This window comes from Petaurus breviceps, unplaced genomic scaffold (genome assembly GCF_028583685.1).
Source record: "Petaurus breviceps papuanus isolate PSGF00001 unplaced genomic scaffold, PetGlider_PUasm1.0 90792, whole genome shotgun sequence".
Classification (NCBI taxonomy): domain Eukaryota; kingdom Metazoa; phylum Chordata; class Mammalia; order Diprotodontia; family Petauridae; genus Petaurus; species Petaurus breviceps.
In genome coordinates, this window is record NW_027187347.1 from 3829120 (window position 1) to 3851482 (window position 22363).

Consider the following 22363-nt stretch of genomic DNA (forward strand, 5'->3'; position numbering starts at 1 on the left):
ATTTATTTTTATGAAAACTCTCTTCATATTCTTTAATCATTTATCATTTGGGAAATGGCTCTATTTTTATACATTTGGTTCAGTTCCCTGTGTATTTGAGAAATGAAGCTTTTATCAGAGAAACTTGTTATAAATTTTTTTTATATTACTTTACTGTCTATGGTACTCTTTAGCAGAATGTAATTTCCCTGAATATCTCTGTTAATTAGGTTTCTTTTTGGTTTTGCTTTGTCTGAGATCATGATTCTTACCTCTGCCTTTTTTACTTCAGCTGAATATAATAGATTCTGTTCCAGCCTGTTTTTTTTAATTGTGTGTGTGTCTTTCTGTTTCAAGGGTGTCTCTTGTAAACAATATATTGTTGGATTCTAGTTTCTCATCCATTCTGCTATCTGCTTCCATTTTCTGGGTGAGTTCATCTCATTCACATTTCACAGATATGTTCACTGTTTATTTTCCTCCATCCAATTTTTTTTCTCTTTGTCCTTCTCCCTCTCTTTTTTATCCTATTCTCAAAAATCTGTTTTGCTTTTGACCATCTCCCTTAATCCACCCCTACCTTTTGTCACCCCTCCCCCCCCCCCTTTTCTTATCTTCTTCCCCTCCTGTTTCTCTGTTGGGTAAGTTAAATTTCTATACCAACTGAATGAGTGTATGCATATGTGTGTGTGTGTGTGTGTGTGTGTGTGTGTGTGTGTATTTCTTTCTGTTTGAACTCATTCAGATGAGAGTGAGGTTCAAGTGTTACCCAACCCCCCCTTTTCCCCCTCCACTGTAAAAGCTCTTCTTGCATGCCTCTTTTATGTGAGTTAATTTTCTCCATTCTTCCTTTTCCTTCCCCCTTCTTCCAGTGCATCCCTTTTTCTCACCTCTTAATGTTTTTTGGAGATCATCCCAACATAATCAACCCATATCCATGCCTTCTCTCTATGTAGACCCCTTCTAGTTTTCCTAATGTAGTTTTTAGGAGTTACATGTATCATTTTCCCATATAGGAATGTAAACAGTTTAACCTTATTGATTCTGTTTTTATTTCTCTTTTATGTTTACCTTTTTATGTTCATCTTGAGTCCTGTGTTTGAATGTAAAATTTTCTATTCAGCTTTTGTCTTTTTACCAGGAATGCTTGAAAGTCGTCAGTTTCATTAAAAATCCACTTTTTCCTCTGAAAATTACACTCAGTTTTGCTGGGTAGGTGATTCTTAGTTGTAATTCTAGCTTTTTTGCCTTCTGGAATATAATATTCCATGCCCTGCACTCCTTTAACATGAAAGACATTAAATCTCATGTGATCCTAACTGTGGCTCCATGATATTTTAATTGTTTCATAGTTTCTTTCTGCCTGCTTGAAGTATTTTCTTTTTGACCTTGGTGCTCTGGAATTTGACTCTAATATCCTGGGAGGGTGGATTTTTTTTTTGGGGGGGGGTACTTTTTATTGATGCCTTTTTTCATCAAAGAGTTCCAGGGATCCTGGACTCTGGTAAGTGAACATTTACATTATTTTGCCTAGAAGCAGACCTCCACATCACTGCCTGGCCATTTGCAAACCATGCACCCTGTTTATCTGTCTTCTTGATCTCCTTCCTATTGGCCCCTGGCCTCTGTCCTGTGGACCAGATTTCATCTTATTTCATTAAGAACCAGGCCTCTGCCTTACTTTCTGATTGTTTCCAAAAAATGCCAGTGACATGGACTGTCTTCTCTGCTTGAATTTTATCCCTAATTCTTAGCACTTAGCACAGTGTGTAGTACATTGTGATTAGTAATTGCATATTAATTCATCCATTACCTTACAGTCAGTTTTGGAAATGTCCTTCCCTCATGTATCTTTTGAGACCCTCCCTTGTAGCAAAAAAACCCAAAACAAAACCAAGCCATTAAGAATTTTGAAACATTCAGTACAATGAATATATATTCTCAAGTGGTGGAAAGGAGAGAATTTGGAAGTCAAACTTTTTAAAAATGAATGTTAAAATTTTTTATATATAATTGGGAAATATTTGATGAAATAAAAATATACTAGAAGAAAAAAATTTGAAACGTTCACAGGCTGCCAGTTAAGAACCCTACAACTAAAAGGAAGCCAAATTCTAAGTAATCACAAAACCAAGAGACCCAAACAGTTGTTAAATATTTGGCGCCACTCCTGCTGGGAAAGTGTCATTATTTTTCCTCTGGAGACTTTTCTTGGTTTTGAGAATGCTATCAGTTTTACCATAGAGGCATGTAAAACATGTTTTCATATGAGCCATGGTGCCAAAAAAAAAAATTAAAAAGCAAGAAAAAAGGAAGTGGGGAAAAAAAGGTGTGCTTCAACCTCTGCACTTAGGAGTAGCATTTTTCATCAGTTAACTTTATTTTAACATAGTGAGTATCCTTTGTGATCTTGTATATTTTATTTTATGCACATTTTGAGAAGGGTTCTGTAGGATCCCCCCGACTTCGTGAGGGAGGGAGGAAAGGGAAGAGTCCTATTTTAGTGGTATTTCCACATGCACATTCCTTGTGCACACTCTTCCTGGGCCATGCTCACTTGGGAAGTCCTCGCGACCACCTGCCATTCAGTTCCCCCAACCAATCAGAGGCGCTGTGGTAAGCTCCTCCTTGGAAGGGGGCGGGCTTGTAGTTCTCAGCCAATGGCTGGGGAGCACTTCCCCTAGCCGGGCCATCCTTTGCCAGAAGGTCCCCGAGAGGTTGCCAGGTTTGGGTCACTGAGGGCCACCCTTGGAGCCCTACTGCTTTCTCACCTCCCGAGTTCTAATTTTCTTCTCCGAATTAATCTTCAGAAATCCATTTTCCTTAGTTCTTGACCTACTTCACTGGCCGTGGCAAGTATTCTCAGGGATATCCTTCAAATGGGAATAAGGTGGGGGAGGGGCGCCGAGAGACACTGGGATGAGGGAATAGGCCCCCCCACCCATCATTGCCCTCACCCGTCTGCCCATTATGGGAGCTGGGCTTAGTGACCTTTACCTTTGACCCGCTGCCTCCTTGCTCTATCCCCATCCTCCCCTCACCCCAAATAGCAGCCTGGTCTTTCCATTACGGCCGAGCGACCTTCTGGTGACCTTGACTGGTGACTCATAATTAGATACTTTTATTCTCTTTAATCATTTGATCAGCAAGAATTTGAATGCCTGTTATTATTTTTGCAGGCGATTAGGGTTAAGTGACTTGACCAGTGTCACACAGCTAGTGAGTGTGTGAGGGCAGAGTTGAACTGAGGTCCTCCCGAGTGCAGGGTTGGTGCTCTGGCCCCTGTGCCATCCAGCTGTCCTAAATGCCTGTTATTTTTAATACCTTCTCCACCTCCTCCTCACTGAATTTTAGCTCCTTTACATTCATTTCTTTCTCACCACCCTAGTTCAGATCCTCATTGCTTTTCTTTTCACTTACTTTGTTCAGTCATTTTTCAGTCATGTTCAGCTCTTCATGATGCCGTTTGGGTTTTTCTTGGCAAAGCTACTGGAGTGGTTTGCCATTTCCTTTTCCAGATGAGGAAACTGAGGCAAACAGTTAAGTGACTTGCCTAAGATCACATAGTAAGTGCTTGAGGCTAGATCTAAACTCAGGAAGGTTAGTCTTCCTGACTCCAGACCTGGTACTTTATCCACTGGGCCACCTCACCTTTATCCACTTGCCCTTCCTCACTTATTTTTCTATACTAGTATCCTAATAGATCTGTCTTTAAAAGGCATACATCTAACCATGTCACCCCCTCCAGCTCAAAAAACTATAAAATAAAGTGCAAGCTCCATAACCTGTTATTTAAGACTCTAAACAGTTTGGCCCTGCTATGTCCCTTTCTAACCTTGATCCAAGCCATTTCCCTTTATAGTCTTTCCCAAACTAGTCTAATCTATTAATTGCTGCTCAGATTCAATACTCCATTTCCCAAGTCTGTGAATTAGCCATCCTCAGTGCCTGGAATAGACTATTTCTACCTTGAAAGTCCTTGTTTTCTTTCAAGATTCAATTCAGGTGCTACCTTCTCTATAAAGCTTTCTTCAGCCTCCCTTCTCTCTACTTCCCAGCTATCTATATTCTCTCCTGTCTCAATTTTCCTTATACTATATATTATATACGTATGCCTCTCTCCCTCCCCCCTAGTGATAAGCTTCTTAAGGTCAGGGACTGTTTTGTGTCCTTCCATCCCCATTCCATACATAGTGCTTGCTTAGTATATATTTGTTGTTATTCAGTTCAGTTCAGTAAGTATTTATTAAGCACTGACTTAATAGTGTGCCATGCTCTGCTTTAAAGTTTACAAAGCACTTTTGTAGTCTTCACAGTAATGGGGTGAGGGAAGCAGAGTATATTTTATGACCTCCATTTTAAGGGGGAGGGACCAAAGCTCGGCAAAGTTAAGTGACTTATCCAAGTTCTTTCATCTAATAAGTGGTAAAGGTGATGCTAAAACCTGTATCTTCTGATTCCTAATCCACTTTATAATTTTATCATAATAATGACAATTAGCCTAAATTTTATGTCTCTGATATTTAGGTTATAATCCAGAAGAGATCTTTCAGGATGAGATACTAGAACAGAATGCATCTTCAGTAGACTCTATTAAAGATATGAAATCAGACCCAGAAGAACTGCCAGCAGAAATTCCTAAAGATGAAAAATCTGTACCCAGCAAATCTTCGATAGAATCCATTAAAGATGTCCTGGAGGTATAGTTCTTAATCACAGAAACATGGAATTAGACAAGACTTAGATCATTTAACCTACTATTTTGCCACCATGTATAACTATATTCAAAACATTCCTGATAGAATGTTTTCAAAAACTTAATGCTTGTGGCAGGTAGGGAAGCAAAGACACTAGAAGGATTCCATTTCCAGTACCCCAGTCTGCTGTATGTCTCCAGTCAACCCTAATTCCTCACTCATTGTTTGGAGCTTAGAAAGGAGAGAGGGAAAAAGGCCAGAAGAGGCATAGGAGAAGAGAAATGGGTGAGAAGGGCTAGGTCAGAGGGATACTTTTTCATGATTTGCACTGGGTCATCCACTAGTGATAAAGGGCTGAAAGAGTAATCAGAGGATTAACTTCTCTTTATGTTTTTCCCCCAAAGACTTGATAATATCCTTTATATTCAGCAAGTACTGCCATAAGTTTTTAAATTGCCCTTGAAATTATTCATTAAATGCAAGCATTGTTCTCAAAGGGCCTTTCTCATTTGTTGTACGTGTAAGTGTTGATGTTGCAGGCGATGTCTTAGAACATCTGGAGACTTAGCCTGAGCATTTAGTAATGTGCCTTTTGTTTTCTTCATTGTGTTCTCCTGAGCAGAAAGTGAGATTATCGGCCTTCCAGTATAAGCAATAGTAGCTCTCACCCAGTCTAGAAAAGAAACATGGTCATAGTAGAACATTAGAAAAGTAAAGGTTACAGTTATTTGGTTTCATGTGTAAAGCCTGGGATGTGGGATAGGGCTGAAATTCTTCATACATAAAATAATGTTCTCTGTGGGTTTTATGTTTGTTGTAGTGAATTGTTTATAATGACATGTCCATTACAGAGTGCTCAAGTTAACAATAAATCAAAGAAGAAGAAAAAAAATAAGGCTAAGAAGGTAAGAGCAATATTACATAAAACCCATATTACAAATAGTCTGGGAAATGCTGTATAAAGAGACTGTTAGCATGGATAATTCCTAACAAAGAACGATTTATTGGGTGTTTTATATATGTCAAAATCTCACAGTTCCTTCAAATGATAAGTTGACCTATGAAAAAAATTTAAGCCCCTTGGCTTGATGATACATGGTTAAAATAAAGTATTATTTACCAAGTCAGATTTGTCAAGTTAAAGGTACTCTGTCAAGATAACGATCATTCATCAGAAAACCAATCCTTGACTGTCACTTTTAATAAGTAAGATTATAAAACCAAGAGAATTTGAAACAGCTAATTTATTTTTTCTACATTTGTACTGAACGCTTGAATATAATACATCTATTCCCTCTTTGAGCTTAAAATCAATCCAGGTAGAGTGGTAGCTAAGACAGTTTAAGAGGTCTTATGTATATTTATTGAGTAGTCTTGACATTGTGTGACCTGAATGGTTTAATCTGGAGTTTTTGGTTATGTCCAACTTCACTTACATATTTTCATGTGTAAATCTTTATAGTGTCTATATTAAAGTCACTTGGAAAGTTTCATTCCTTTCTATCTAGAGATAGTTAAAAATCTTTATCCTATAAAAATGCATTTTAGGCCTCAGTAGGGCGATAGTACTGTCATTTATTTTTTTCTCAGGTGTTTAATCACCTTGCAAACCTTTAGAAAATCTTGATTTTCTTTTTCACATCTGAGAGGGTGCAAAGAATTCACTCTTACCCAAGTGAAAGAAAAAACAGCCTTCTTTTATCTGGCCTTCTTAAGTGTTCCTGCTTTCTGTATTCATTCCTTTTTAGGGACCTGATTTGATATTGGAACCTGGAGTTATTTCTTTTACTCTCAGGAAACACATAGGCTGTGACTCATGATCTTTGTGATGAAAAAATTTCTGTTTCCTGACTGTATAAGAAGGAAACTGAGATCTTGTTAAAATTCACATATGTGTCAAAGTATATTGTAAATAAGGGTATCTGTCTAATTGCTCTCTGACCAGACTCAGAGACATGAGTAGAATAACCCCAAATATTAATAATGATTAAGATTAAGAAAAAGTGAAGTCAATTTAAAAATGAAACAGTTGCTTTTGTTGAATTAAATTGTAAGTTATAAACAAAATTGTTAATAGACCAGTTTGGCTATAAAGTTTTTTGTTATTTTTGTAATTACTATTATACTTTTTGTATCATTATTTAGTATACTACAACTTAACTGTTTCACTTAATAATTCTTTTAAAATTAATTGATTTTAAAACCTTGAGTTAAGATTTTTCTTTTGAAAAGTTCCCTTCTGGTAAAACAGATAGGCTAGATAGATTACAGTTAAACTGATGATCCTTCTTGAACACATTCCACTTGTGCATGAACACTTGTCATTTTACCTCCAAAAAGCAGTGCTAAGATGCAATGCCATTAAGACAATTTTCTATGGGTCACTGTTGTTTTCTAGTCTATCATCTCGAAAAATGCATATTAAACCCAATTGTCACTGGTCACACAGGCCCAGATATTCAATACTGCCAGATTAAATGCAGTACAAAAGGAGAAGAAATAAAATCATTTAAAAATACAAATGCTATCAAAAAACCAACTTTTTGGGGGCGGCTAAGGTGGTGCAGTGAATAGAACACTGGCCCCAGAGTCAGGACAACCTGAGTTCAAATCTGTCCTCAGACACATAACACTTACCAGCTGTGTGACCTTGGGCAAGTCACAATCCCAATTTCCCTGCCTTCCCCCCTCCAAAAAAAAGAGCAAAAAACCTTACTTCCTAGGTGTGACCTTGGGCAAGTCACTTAACCCCAATTGCCTTGCCTTACCCCTCCAAAATAAAAAAACAGCTTTTTAAAAAAGTTTCAATTTGTTCAAAATTTCAAGGTTTTCTGTTTTAAAGGATGCTATCAAGAACAGTATATTTAGAAACATGGTGACTTACCCAGATAGAGGATCAGATTAGAAGTTGAATAGAGTTTATTCTAGTCTAGAAATCATCTGATGCATGACTGTACATATCTAAATGGAGGAAATGTATGATATCAAAATGCCTATAAATATATACTATGACTGTCTTAAGCAGACTAATTTCAACTATTCTTATTCTTTGATTCCATTAGAAATCACTGATTCCTCAGACCAAAACTCTCTTCACTGGCTTCCACTTTTGTAGGTCTTTTGTATCTACCTATTAGGATGGAAGCTTCTTGAGGGCAGGGACTGGCTCGCTTTTATGTCTGCAGTCCTAGTGTGTAATACAATACCTGCCACATCGTAGGTGTTTATTCTTTCACACACTCATTTATTCATATTGCAAGTATAGGCTAGTGTTACATACCCATTCTCTGGGGGTCAGTATAGGTAATTTTGAGAAGCTAACTCTTAAAACACTTAGCCTAACACTATCAACAGAGAGCAGTCAGGCTGCCTTTTGGAATTAATTCTTATGCCAAAGGTAAATAGCTTAAAAACACACTCCCCAAATCAATCTCCCAAGTTTTGTTTTTTTTTTTTTGGAGGGGGGAAGACAAGGCAACTAGGGCCAAGTGACCTGCCCAAGGTCACACAGCTGGCAAGTGTGTCAGTTGTCCGAGGCTGGATTTGAACTCAGGTCCTCCTGACTCCAGGATCTGCACTCCACTCACTGAGCCACCCAGCTGCCCCCATTATCCCAAGTTTAAAATGTAGACAGACAGTTATCCTATGCAGACATAGTTGAAGATCTGCTAATTCTTTGTCTTCTTTTTCAGAATAAAGAGCTGAATAAAGAGCATAGGTAAGTGTCAGCTTTTTCATTGTTTTTGAATGCATGTGAAGAATGCCTAACCAGTGTCCCCCAGCCCTGGAGTTAGGAAATATTTTCACTAAGGGCAAGGGAAGAGTGGCTCAGTCTTGGTAACTCTTTTCTATTTTTGTAACCTTTTTACCAGGGCTGAGAGAGTGTAGATGATCATTGTTGTAGAAGAATGGAATTGCTAACCTCTCTTCTTTGTAGTCACTAAAGGGCAGTCTAATCCTAATTGCTTACATTCAAGTACTGACTTTGGTTCAGTTTGACTCCAGCTCAGAACAATTCAATTCACTTCTGCACAGTGAGTATTTAGTGAGCCGCTGACTCTGGGTCTGCCACTAGAGGAGGTATGGTGGGGAAGGAACAAGACTTGACTCTTAGTAATGAGATACAGTATACCAGCTCTCTTACCAATCCCAAATGTTTTTCTCTTGCATATCTCTATCCTTGCCCCCTTTGCAATAGAAAGAACTTTATTGCCATAGTTGACAAAGAATTTTTGTTTTGGCTGGAGAGGCAGTATGATTTAGAGAACAGAGCACTGATCTAGAAACCAGGAAACCTGGGTTCTAGTACTGGCTTCATGACTTGTTAGTTATGTAACCTTGAACAAATTATGTAATGCCCCTGAGCCTTAATTTCCCCAGCCATAAAATAAACGTGTGGTCTACATATGTCATAGGGTAATTGTGAAAATTTAATGAAAAAATGCATGTGAAAGTGCTATCAAAATTGTAGAAATGTAAACTAACATTATTTGAATTTTGTAATTTATTAATAATGTTAATTATTGAAGGATAATTTTTAATATAAAAACTGTGGTATACAGTTTTGCATTTCATTTGATAGAAGATCATTTGTTAGGGGGAAGGAAATAATAAATTAATGAAGAAATTATGATAATGGTAATTATTACTATGTTAAATATGATCCTTTCCAAATCTTCCTATTAGAAATGTTATACCTAGGCTTTAGTGACCTTAGAGTTCCTTGTAAAGGCGTGATAGTTAACATTGATAGAAGTGACATACTTTTGACTTCAGCAGAAATTTTGCAAACTGAAAATCTGTAGTTCTTGGATAGTAGTGTGCTCACCACTGATACTGAATACAGAGTAAATGACTCATCTTCACAAGGGACATTGATTCTCATAGAAAAGGAAGTTACCAGCTTACATGTTGGCAGTGTTTTATTCAGGCTTTGTCCATATAGCAACTGGCTAGATGTTTGACAGGTTTAAATTCACTTGGTTGTTTTGACTTACATAGCACCAAATAATGAGTTGTACTGATTTTGTTGTTGAATTTTCTGAAATGGCTACAGAATTGTTAATTGTAGATAGCCTCAGAAATGTCAAATGAGAAAGTTGGTAAGCATGCTTAAAAATTATAAAATACTCCACAAGTAAATGACATGGTTATTTTAGGTCTCAGTTCCCTGAGTGACTAGAAAAGAGACTTAGAGAGAAAATGGTTGCTGTCTTCAAATATTTGAAGCATTGTCTAGTTCTGTAAGAGGAGTCAGACTTACTCTGCTTGGTCTTGGAAGCAGAAATAGAAGCTGTGGAGACCAATCGTAGGCAGGACAATCAGGTCCATGATGGCAGGCCAAGTCTGTGATGAAGCACGTCATCACTTGGCTCTCTTTGAAGGGAAGGCTTCTTACTTTATCACACCCCTGCCCCAGATTAGCTTTCCCAGAGGCTTGGCATCAGGCCTTCCACAAATCCAAGGAGAGAGGCAAAAGCACCATGAACCCCAGATCATCATGACTGTGCTACTGCATCACTCTCACAAATTTCAGCAGATTCCCGATCTTGTACTTTTTCCAAATAGAGCTTATGGCAAGTAAAACCTTTGTATCAGAATCTGCCTTCTGACATGACACACTTTGAGAACCCTTCACTTCTTTAGCTCATTGTTCCCACCTGGGTGGAATTTGGGACCTTTGAGTGTCTGGCCCCCTCCGGGCAAGGATTACCACCAGTTCTTATTATAAGTGCATAGACTCCAAGGCATGGATCACTTTTATTTACACAGTAAAAGATACGGTGAGACTCTGAAATCATAAATAATCAATGGTGAGCTACTCCCCCTAATCCCTCCCCAAAAAGGAGATATAGTATCCTGAGTAGGGCCCAGGAAGGAGGAAATTGGTGCTGCTTCTTCCTTGTCAGCGTAATAATATATTTGTTGTTGTTTTCTAGTAACGCTTTGTTCCATTGCTTCACTGCTACTCTCCTCCCTTCCTGGAAGGGGATTGTGGGTGCTCCTTGCCACTGTTCTCATTTCTGTTCCTATGCTCCCTGTTCTTTTGGTCATTGAAGGTGCAGCTATTTCTCACCTTCCAGACGTGAAATACATCTGGTTTAAACCTTTTGTTGTTTTACATGTATCCTACAGTCTCAATTCTTTAGTCCTTCCACTCCTTGACACTGTGCCTCTTAACTACATTAACCCCTTCCATTAAACTTTTGGAGCTTGACTAAGGGACTCCCTGTATCTTTTTATTTATATGCTTTTCTCCTGCCTTTCTTTAGCCAGACTAGGTCATTGCAGATTAGATAGAAGATTGCTGCTTCTTTGAGTATCTTCAAAAAAGGAACGGTGGAAAGGGTGGCTTTCATAACCAGCTCCCAGTGTACACCCTGTGATTCCGAGGGTGAATTGCTATGCTCGCAACTACAAGTGAGCCAGTTTTGTGTAACAGTGCTTTCTCTAGCTCTGCTTCAGCTAATCATTAGTCTCTCTGTCACAGAGACAGAAATACCTGGGGTCATGTCTCATGACCTTGTATCTTATTTTTCTGTATTCACCTAGAAAGGCAAATTTTGATTCAGTATAAGGGGCTTCTGCCTAATAATTAAAGCTGCCCAGAATAGAATAGCTTTCTAATGAAGGATTGAGTTCTTTGCATTTGGAGATGTAGGTAAAGGTGGAAGTATTGCTTATCAAGATTGTGCTTTTTTAAAAAGTACAGTATATTAGAAAATTTTGAGATAAAATTAGATATTTTTAACATGCATCTTTTATAACATTTTGAGTTTGAAATTTTCTCCATCCCTTCCTGCCCTCTACCCCTCCCTAGGATGGTAAGCAATTTGATATAGGTTATATATGTGTAATCATGTAAAAAATAACAAGATTGTTACAAAGGATTCTCTAATGAATGTATCAGGTGCAGATTGGACTTTTTTATCATATACATTCTTGGGATTATGTGAGTTTGTGTATGTTCCTTTCTCTTAGAGGTAACATTTCTTTCTGCTCATTAGCAGGATCAGGTCAGTCAATAGCAGGGGAACACTTATCACCCCATATTGTAGATAAAAACCAAAACCAAACTACTGAATCTTGTTAGAGGAATAAGGGAACTGATGTCTCTGAAGGATTTAGACCGAAGGAAAAGTAATAAAACATTTAAGCTTGAAATATTAGATTTGTAGGTTTTTTCATTAATGTTGAATTGGGAATTCCTGTTTAGTTTGTTATTGTTGTAACTGTAGTCATATTTCATTGGCTTCTCAATGGTTTCTATCACTGGAATTTTGAATACTATCAAGACTTTTTTTTAAAAAAAAGGTATTATTAAAAAATATCCATCTTATACAGCTGTTTCTAATTCTCTGTAAAGTTAACTTGGACCTTAATAGTGAAATTGTAGTGATAAAGTAGTTTTTATTTTTGTATTTTTTTTATTCTATGGGATAACTTTCAAATTATTAAGTTTAAAAATTCATAAATAATTCCTAGTAAAGTTGGCTTTAATTTTAAATATAAGAAAAAACCCAATTTTGATTGCTAATAGAGCCATAACTAAATTGATAGTAATTCCTTCTAAAGTAATAATAGAATTCACTGTGATATAGTGAAAACATCACTGGGATTAATAATTAGGAATTGTGCATTCAAATCTTGGATCTTCTATTAACCAGCTCTGTGAGGGAATTAGACAAGTTACTTTCCCTTCCTGCCTTCTTCCCTTCTTCACCTTTTCTCTCACTTCCTCCCCTTTTCCCTTACTTCCTCATCTTTTCCCTCCTCTCCTCCCCTCCTCCCTCCCTTCTTTGCCTTCTCTCTCTCTCTTCCTTGCTTCCTTCCATCTGTCCATCTGTCTTTCAGTAAATATTTATTAAATTATTGAATTCTAAGTTGTTTAATTTAAACAATCCCTGATCTCACTGAAGCATGTAGCAATATAGGGGATAAGACAGAGACACAATCAGTAGGCATTTATTAAGCACCTACTATGTGCCAGGCACCGTGTTCAACACTGAGGATACAAAAGAAGGCAAAAGGCAGCCCCTATCCTGAGGGAACTTACAGTCTAATGGGGGAGACAATATGCAAGCAATTAGGTACAAAAAAGAGAGATACAGAATAAATTGAAGATAATAAACAATAGAGAAGATACTAGCATTAAGGAGGGTTGGGAAAAACTTCTTAGAGGTGAGATTTAGTTGGGAATTGAAGGAAACTAGGGAAGCCAGGAGGGAAAGAATTTCAAGCATGGGGTGCAGCCAGTGAAAATGCCTAGAGTTTGGGAGATGGTTTATCTTGTGTAAGGATGCCAGTGTCACTGGATTGCAGAATATGTGGGGGTGAATAAGGTGTAAGAGGACTGGAAAGGTAGGAGAGAGCTGAAGGTGAAATGGTCCGACCTGAAATTTAGGAAGCCCAATTTGACTTCTAAGTCAGAGAATGGATTAGATTTGGGAGAAACTTAAGTTAGGAAGACCAACCAAAAGGCTAATGCAGTGGTCCAGATAGGAGGTGATGAGGGCCTGGGCTAGGGTGGTAGCAGTGTCAGAGGAGGGAAAGGGGGCTATATGAGTGATGTTACCAGTGCAAAAAGGACACGACTTGCTGATTGACTTGATATGGGGGAGTAAGAGTGAACAGTAAAGGATGACCCCTAGGTTTTGAACATGGGTAACTGGGAGGATGGTGGTACTCTCCACAATAATATGGAATTTAGAAGATGTGGGGACTTGGGAAACTCAATGAGTTTGGTTTTAGACATGCTAAGTTTAAGATGTCTATGGAAATCTAGTTAGAGATGTCCAATAAACAGTTAGAAATATTAGACTGAAAGTCAGGAGAGAGGTTAGGGCTGTACAAGTAAATTTGAGAATCATTAACAGAGATGATAACTGGATCTATGGGAACTGGGGGGATGACCAAGTGAAATAGTATGAAAGGTGAAGAAAAGAAAGCACAGGACAGAGTACTGGAGGACACCCTCTGTTAGCGGGTATGTGCTGGATGAAGATACAGCACAGGTGACTTGCAGATATTGGTCAGCCAGATAAGAAGAGAACCAGGAGAGAGTAGTGTCACCAACACCTAGAGATAAGAGAGTATCAAGGAGGAAATGGTGATTGACTGTCGAAGGTAATAGAGAGGTCCAGAAGGATGCAGTTTGAGAACAGGCTTTGGCAACTAACACAGATAATTATAATCCACCATTTTACATACCAAGTGCATTAGGGTTACAGAGTAAAGTCCTGTTTAAAGACATTTGAGATGGACTTTAAAGAATGAGTAGGGGTTCAACTAGTGAAAAGAGGGAGGGAGAACATTCCAGGTACTGAGAATAGTTTGAGCAAAAGCACAGGAGCAGAAAAGTACTGAATGTGTCAGGAAAACACAAATTAGTCCTGTTAGACAGATGTGTAGAATGTATAGAGGAGAACTGATAAGAGTTATTGTTGAAAAGTAGGGTGGTTTTGGAGTGTAGAGGATCTTAAATACCAGGCAAGGGAGTGAATTTTATGGGGTAGGTAGTAGGAATGACTGCAGATATCTTCAGTAGGTAAATAGCATGACCAGATCTGTGAAAAAGGAAAATTATTCTCATAGGGATATCAATGATGGATCAATCGATATGGGGAGAGAGCAGAGAAAGTATAAGACCTTTCAGGAAGCTATTGCTTCCTTTTAATGATAGAATAGTGTGAAAGTATTCTTAAAGGAGTAAGGAACGTTTTTTTAAAAGAACAATTCCTTTGTCTTGGCATGCAGAAGCAACTCTTACTATTAAAACCTTGGCAAGATAGCAGTGATACAGTCTATGGTCTAGGTGGTAAGTAAGGATATGTATGAAGGTGGTAGCAGAAGGAATAATGGTAAGAAGATCCATACAAATTTCAATAAATTGGCTATGAAAGACAATGAAGTGTAAGGGGATAGATAACTCTGATAGTATATGTCTGAAGTGAGGTAGACACAGAGGTCTTGGAATTGAGGAAGTTGAGTTACTATGGTCAGTTTGTTAGAGGGATCATTAACATGAATATTGAAGCCCCCAGAATGGCAACAGCCTCTGAACTGGAGAGGGAGACTTCTCAGGTCTAAAAGCTGCTTGAATTTCCCAACAATTCAGAAGTAGAAGTAAAATTTACCCCAAGTCTAAGTTCTGTCCTCTACTATGTCAATTTAATAAAAAAGATAATGAACATATTATTTCATTTTTAAGAATTGATTTATGGGATCATACATCTGTAAAATCTCCCCAAATTGTACATCTTTTTTAACTTAGAGTAGAAAGGAATCTAAGAAGCGGTTTTGGTATTTTCAAATATTATTTAAGCCAACAAAGTTTACATAACATCTTTAGAAGATATTTCTAACAATGCCAGAAACATCATTGTGGATGTTATTTGTTTGATCACTGAATAGATTTCATTTTAGGTTTATTTCTTAGCTTTTTCTCTTGGTGTGATATCTCATCATAATCAACATCAAGCTGCCGTCTTTGAGTCTCAGGTTTAGTTTCAGAAAGCTGCTTGGAAGAGGATAGTAGATGACAGCCACAAGGATGGGGAGTGGGTGCTAGAAGCTCATTGCTGTATTTAAAGAGAAGAATACATATTGGTTATGGAGAATAAAGAATCTTGGAGCAGAAGTGGAGAGGGAAGAATATGTATGGACACTCTTCCTCAAGACCTTATGAGTTGAATCAGGAAAGAAATGTGGTCTCCACTTGAGAGGGTTGAAAAGGATATACTGTTCTCAGAGAAGGGCCAGGTTTCAGTTACAGTGAGGGGACGGTAAGAATGATTGGTTAAAAAGTTCAAGGGCATAAAGGTGTTTGTTGGGAACTGTAGTGGGGATTCCAAAGGCTATGGTACAAGATCTTGGAGGTGAAGCTGGGCTTTATGTGGGAATACTTGTGGAGAGGAGTAAGGTTAATTAAAATAGAAATGTAGGTTTGGGAGGAATTAGTAGGGGAAGGCCTCTGGTGATTAAGGTGCTGAGAATGTATTACAAGGACTGGGAGTCACTGCATTGGGAGGTAGATTTTGTGCTATGGGTAGATTTTAGATGTTAGAGGACTTGGAGACATAACTTGCTCCAGGCTTTTGAAACAGAATTTGGAATGTTGATGTTTTGGTCTGTGCCTGCAGGAAAGCCTTAACCTCTTTTGTTTTCTGAACATTTTTCAGAGGGATTGAACCAATGCACAGCTCTCCCAACAGAGTACTGGTGTGGCAGTCTTTCCCAGCCCCCAGCCTACCTCTCAGAGATATTGTGATGGTAAAAAGAATAGGAATGTTTAGAAGAAAAGTATTGATGTAAATTTTTTAAAAAATCATATTTATTATTTCTCCACAGTCCAAATATTCTCAGAAAGGAAGAACAGGGAGGAAAAGTTCAGGAGTCAAATCCATATCTGAGTAATGGACCAGAGAAAAAGAACCCATGCGATCTCCAGAGTGATTCTGCTGCTGAAAAAGAAACCTGTAACCCAGCTCAATCAGACACTCCAGACTTCGCAGATCAGGTGAGCCTGGCTGGCCCAGACTGTCTGCTGGTGTAAGGACATGACTCTGTCTCTTTCTTTGTGAAAGAAGTTTTTAAAAACCTGTCAATCACAGTCATGTTACTTCTCCCTCAAAGCAAGAAGACAAGTCCTGGGGCATTACAAGGGGACCAAATGAGGGGTGCTTCTTAGTATTACTTTTCAAAATCTACATGCTGTATTTTGAATGCCAGAAAGTTCATCCTCTGTGACTCACAGATATTTATTTTGAGTTCTCTAGTCACATGTATTCTAATGAAGGTTCAGTTTCTGGTAGATTCAAGGGATACAAATGCAGAGGGCTGCAATTTTTAAACCGAGACTGGGATGATCTAGGCCAATACAATTCCCTAGGCATTTATTTATATGGCACACAAAAGCCTTCTACATTGAATCTCTACTTCCTCCCCCTGTTCCCCTCACCCCCCAGGTATTCTAAGTGCTCTGGGAAACATTTAGCCCAAATAAATAAATGTACTATGTTTGTCAATGGAAGAGACAAGAAACAACCTATTGTACGACAGAAACAGTATTTCCTTATTCCAAATAGTTGTAAATTACTGTTGGGAAGAAGTAATTAGAAATTAATTGCTAAAAAAGGATTTCTGCCCATTAAAAGGAAAAACAAGCCAAATCCTCATCAGTGCAAATATCATTAAAAGGAAGGGTTCTGTAAAAAGATGTCATTTCCATTATGGTGACCCATTGTAATGGTGTTTTTTGCTCGAATAAGGGCAAATTCTCTAAGACAACATATTGTAGAGATATGTGGGGAGGCAATATAAATAATACTAGACATAAAGTCAGAGGACCTGGAGTCATTTCCCAGGTTAATTACTTACTGCTACCTGTGTGACCTAAGCAAGTCATTTAATCTCCAGGGCCTCATTTTCTTCTGTGAAATGAAGGGGCTGGACCAGATAGATAGCCTCTGACATCCTTTTCAGCTTGAATTCTGTGTATTATACATATATACAGCAGGTGTTTTCTCTGGCTTGGCAATAGTCTCTGCTTTTAATGAAATTACCTGGTTGTGTATTGTTTGCACTTTAGCAGGTAGGAAGATTTATATTAACATGTCATAATTAGGCAGAGTAGATGACAATATTAATAAATAATTTTAAGTGTTTTTCCTCAAAGGCAATGTGGGACTCCCTCCCACAGATAATTGAGGACTCACCATATTGAGAATTGACTATGCTTAAAGTATTCTATTAATAGCCAGAGTACTGGTTATTAATGGAATGACATTTGTGGATGTGGATACATTAACACATTCTTGAGAAGATCACAGTTAACAGATACAACTACAGTGATTCCCTGACTGATAAGAGGTACATTCACCTAATTGATATACTTTTCTTTCCTTTTCAATTATGAGAACAGAACAAACCTTTTGAAAGTAGAGTATCATTGCCAGCCTTGGCTCTCACCTTGAAGATTAAATAATGGTTCTTTGTCTTTAGTGACATGAAATTTATGTGTTGCCCATTCAGCAGCCACAACAAACATAAAACCAGATCAATGTATCAGAGCACCTCTGGTTGACCCAGCATTGTCTCACGACTCTTTACACTGCTCCTCTGAAGAGCTGAAGTAAGAATCCCTTTCTGGGGGAAAAAGCATAGTTTCAACTGAACCAAAGCTAGAGACACATTTCTTTCTCCCTTCAGGGCTCAAGGGACAAACCAACCACAAAACATGTAAAAAGTCAAGAAGAAACCAGGGATCAGCAGCAGCAGCAGCAGCAGCTCTGGGAGGCTCAGAGGCAGTGTGCAGTGAGCATAATTCCTTTTATTCTATTCACTTTAATTCTGAGAAGAATCAGAGAATCCCACTGTTGGGTCACTTAGCCTCTTTGAGACAGTTTTCTTATATGTAAAGTGTGGCCAGTGTCTGGTCTGTAAGGCCTTATGTGAGGCTCAGATACAGCAATGCCTGTAAGATGTTTTGTTAACTTTTCCTATAAACAAAGGTTGCTGTTACTTTACTCGTTATGTTATAATTCATTGTTGATTATACATTTATTATATTGTTATTCATTATTAGTAGTAGTAATATTATTTCAGACAGCATTTGCCATCTCTTCTTTTCTTGGTGACCTGAATAGCATTAACTAAGATATGCTGCTTTTCCTTTAACAGGACTTCAAAAAACAGTTAGAAACCATGATTCTCCAGTGGCAGCAGAAGCAAGCGCAGTTTAAAGAGAAAGATAAAATCATTGCTGGTCTTAACCAACAAATTTCTTCTGGAAACCACAGGGTTTCCAAGTAAGTGCAAAGCTTTGACGTGATAACCCAAAGGGAAGCCTTGGTTCTACTGGTTAATGCCGGACAGGCTCTCAAGCTGAAAAAATCGTGTCTGCCCCGTAGGTGGCGCTGTGGCTCCACATGTTAGTGATGCTGACGCCAGACCTGGGATCTCTTCGAAGCAAAAATAAGCTCGGAATTTGCCTTGCCAGCTGGATGAGGAGCTCGTAGTCACTGATTGCTCTATGCATCTGGTTTCTCATGTGCAGGGCAAGCAGTGATAATAGTTTTATTTATGGGAGCTAATTAGTTTTTAGGTCGTGGCTCCTCTTTGTCTTATATGTGACTGATTGTAGGTTGATTTTCTGTATCATTTTACATAGAGGCAGCTAGATGACTCAATGGATAGAGCGTTGGGCCTGGAGTCAGGAAGATCTGAATTCAAACCCAGCCTCAGACATGTAGTGGCTGTGTTACCCTGGGCAAGTCACATAAACCTCTTAATCCACTGGAGAAGGAAATGGTAAACCATTCCAGTATCTTTGCCAAGAAGATTCCATGGACCGTGCTGGTGTGCTATGGTCCACACAATCACAAAGAGTCAGATAAAACTGAGCAACAAAAATCATACATGTTTCTCTTGGTGGATGCTTTCCTCACAGACATCAGAGTCAGTTAAGCACCGTCTCTTTTGTCTATCACTGTGATTCACAGTATTTAGACTGAGAGATGAAATGAAAAACAAAATCAGGAAGAGTAGCGACTTCCCATCCCCTTGCCCGTTTTACCTTGAATTTATACTGTCCTCATTCTCTGTTTCTCCAACATTTTTGGCCTGTGACTTTGTATAGCAGGCAAAATGAACCATCCTTTTATACTTGTAACATCTAGAAACAAACAAAAACTTCACCAGAATTAATTAAATTATAACTGATGAAATATCACAAAGTATAAGCCTATAGATTTTAATTGAGAACTATTTGCCCTTCCTAGAGCTAGGTCAGGGAGCACAGTAAAGTATTGGAGCAGGACTTTTAGAAAAAAAATTAGCTTTTTAATAATGCCTTTTTTATATGATAATTATTTCTAGATCTACCTCAGCTTCCTTGAAGTCTTGTGTCAGTGGGATCTTCTTTATAATGTAAACCAAACCAAAACAGTAAAGCAAAACCAAACTACTCAGCATTTATATCTGAAATGTATGTAGTGTTTTGCATCCATTGTCCTCCATCTCTTCCAAGAAAGGGGAAAGGTGCATTTTATCATTTCTCCTCTGGGCTAATGCTGGTTATTACAATTATATGTTGTTCATTTTTGTTTGATTCTTCATTTATCTCAGTGTAGTCATTATGTTTCTCTTTCCTGGTTCTGCCTGCTTCGGGCAGTGTAAATTCATACAAGTCTTCCTGTGCTTCTCTGAATTCCTCATAGTTTTGATGCTTATGTTACAATACTATTCCATTACAATGATATATTACATTTTTTCAGCCACTTCTGATAGATGGTTATCTACTTTGTTTCCAAGTTTTTGCTCCCACAAAAAAATGCTGCCATGAATATTTGATTTGGTGTCTCTTGTATAGTTTTTTCCGCCTGCTTGGAGTAAAGAGGAGCTCTGAATTAAAAGATGTGAACAATTTACTGACTTTGCTTGCTGAATTCCACATCATTTTGCAGAAGTGTTGGAATAATATGTAGCTCCAGCAATGGAGGATTAGCATTTCTGTCTTCAGGAGGCACCTCCAGCACTGATTGTTTCTCTTTTCTGCATCTTTGGAGCATAAGACCCTTTATATAAAGTCTGTGTGGCTTCTGTGATATTGGGAGAAGGCTTGCGAAGGGATATGAATCTTCAAATTTTCCTCTCATGTTAATGGTAAGGTGGGTTGTGGGGAGTAGGAATTTGTCATAGCTATGATCTCTTATAAGAAATGTTGATGTTGGATTTTTTTTTTTGGTTGTTGAGCCTCTGAGACCAGAGAGATGATTTAGGCTAAACTAGTCAAGTCCAAAAAGAGAGGAGTGTTGAACATGGCAGAATTCTTTTGGGCCCTCTGAATTGGCATCATTAATCTAGTTAAATTCTTAGTATTTCAGTTTGGTTAACTGCTAGTGGCCAGGATCCAGGGCTTGATCTTTTATCTTGAATCCTTAGTTAAATCATAGAATGTAGGAAGGTCACTAAAGGTGTTAGGAGCTCTTCTAGGAGCTTAGGGTCATAATGGAAACTAGCCATGAAAGAGAGATGCTCCTCTGTGTTGGCTGCCACCTGGATGATTCTTTTGTCAGATCCTTTAAAATACAGGTTCTTAAACTTTTTTGTCTCATGGACCCCTCTGGCAATTAGATGAAACCTGTGGACCCCTTCTCAGAATAATATTTTTAGTGCATACAATGAAATACATAGGATTAGGAAATATTTAAATGCAGTTATCAAAATATTAAAAACCAAGTTAACAGATCCAGATTAAAGAATCCTTACTTAAAACATCATCTAGAGACTGGCCTAATAATACAGTCCTATTGGAATCTGTATCAGAATCTAGTATACTGATGGATTCATTTTAAAAAATTTCTGTTTTGTTTGTCATATTTGAGATACTGTGGTAGGCCCCCCAGGGATAGAAAGATGAATAAGATTTAGTACTTGTGCAGCTTTACAGGCCTAGATAACCACAAAACAAGGTAATGACTCAAGGAGTGGCCTTGGGGTATAGTAAGTGTGGCCACCCCAAGGCTGGAAGAGGCCTGAGAGATCGTCTGTAGCTGGAACATTCAGGGAAGGATTCATGAAAGTGGTGCACTTGAGTGAGGCCTTGGAGGATGAATTTTGGAAGGCAGAGGTGAAAGGGCAGGATAATGCAAGTTGTGTTCTTGGAATTCCTGGAATAGAAGGTTTGGATGTAGAATGAGTGGGACACAAGGTTAGGTGCACTGAATCAGAATAAACTTCCCTAGGACTAATGGATTTTCACTAAAGGAAAGGGGATAAGAGTCTCTTTTTATTGGAAAGAGCGCTGGATTTAGAATCAAAGTATCTAGGTTCAAATCCTGGTTCTGTTTCTACCTGATTATCACTTGATATCCCCGAGCCTCAGTTTTTTTGTCTGTAAAATGAAAAGATTGGACTAGGTGATTTTTGTCAAGTTTTTTCCACCTTTGATTTTTATGATCTACTGAGTATCTGCTTGTAGTATGTGCCCATATTATGTAGACACTACAAAGGAAGTAGAATATAAATTTCCTTCCTCCCTCAAGGAGCCTATAGTTTAATTGAGGAGACAAGAAAAATCAAAGATTGAAACCCTGGGTGGTGAAGTAACTTGCCAAAGGTCACTCATTTAATTAGTGACAGTCACAAAACACAGGTATAATGACTCAAGCTTGAGCGGTCCACTATATGCCTACCCACTGTAACCCAAGACCTACTAAGTAAAATAGTGAAATAATGGAAATGCCCCAGAGCAAGGGTAAATAATTGTAACCTTAGAGGCCTATGTTCCTACTCCTTATTTAGACTTCTTCTCTAAAATGGTAAAGCTTATCTAATTCTCTAATTAAAGGAACGATACCTTCCTTACAGAGAGGCCCTTTCCTTCCTTGGTCTATTGGAACAGTGATCACAATCTCCTTTCTCACTTCTGAAAAGCTTAGAGAAAAGGGGGATTGAAAGACTCAGAAATCTAGGATGAGGCAAGCCTGCCAAGCTTTAGAATTTCCTTGCTCTAAGTTTCCAAGAGCACGCTTTATAGTTCCAATAACTTCCATTAACCAAAGCCTTGTGTTTCTTGAGTTCGTGTATCTATCAGATTTTCAGGGAAAAAATGGTCTTTATATCTCCCTGTGTTAGTTTAATAAGAAAAATTAAAAACAGTTATGAACAGGAAATACAGCTGTAGC

General features: G+C 38.2%; 1 protein-coding gene across 4 annotated transcripts in view; it reads left to right on the top strand.

Annotated features, from left to right (window-relative positions):
- DZIP3 (DAZ interacting zinc finger protein 3) overlaps positions 1 to 22363 on the top strand; it is a 119972-nt gene that overhangs the window by 70925 nt on the left and 26684 nt on the right. For all 4 annotated transcript variants that reach the window (XM_069069813.1, XM_069069816.1, XM_069069815.1 and 1 more), the window contains 6 exons: positions 4507 to 4679; positions 5528 to 5581; positions 8369 to 8394; positions 16026 to 16194; positions 17886 to 17990; positions 18357 to 18484. In XM_069069813.1, coding sequence (XP_068925914.1) covers positions 4507 to 4679; positions 5528 to 5581; positions 8369 to 8394; positions 16026 to 16194; positions 17886 to 17990; positions 18357 to 18484 — 655 coding nt within the window. The remainder of the gene's footprint in view (positions 1 to 4506; positions 4680 to 5527; positions 5582 to 8368; positions 8395 to 16025; positions 16195 to 17885; positions 17991 to 18356; positions 18485 to 22363) is intronic.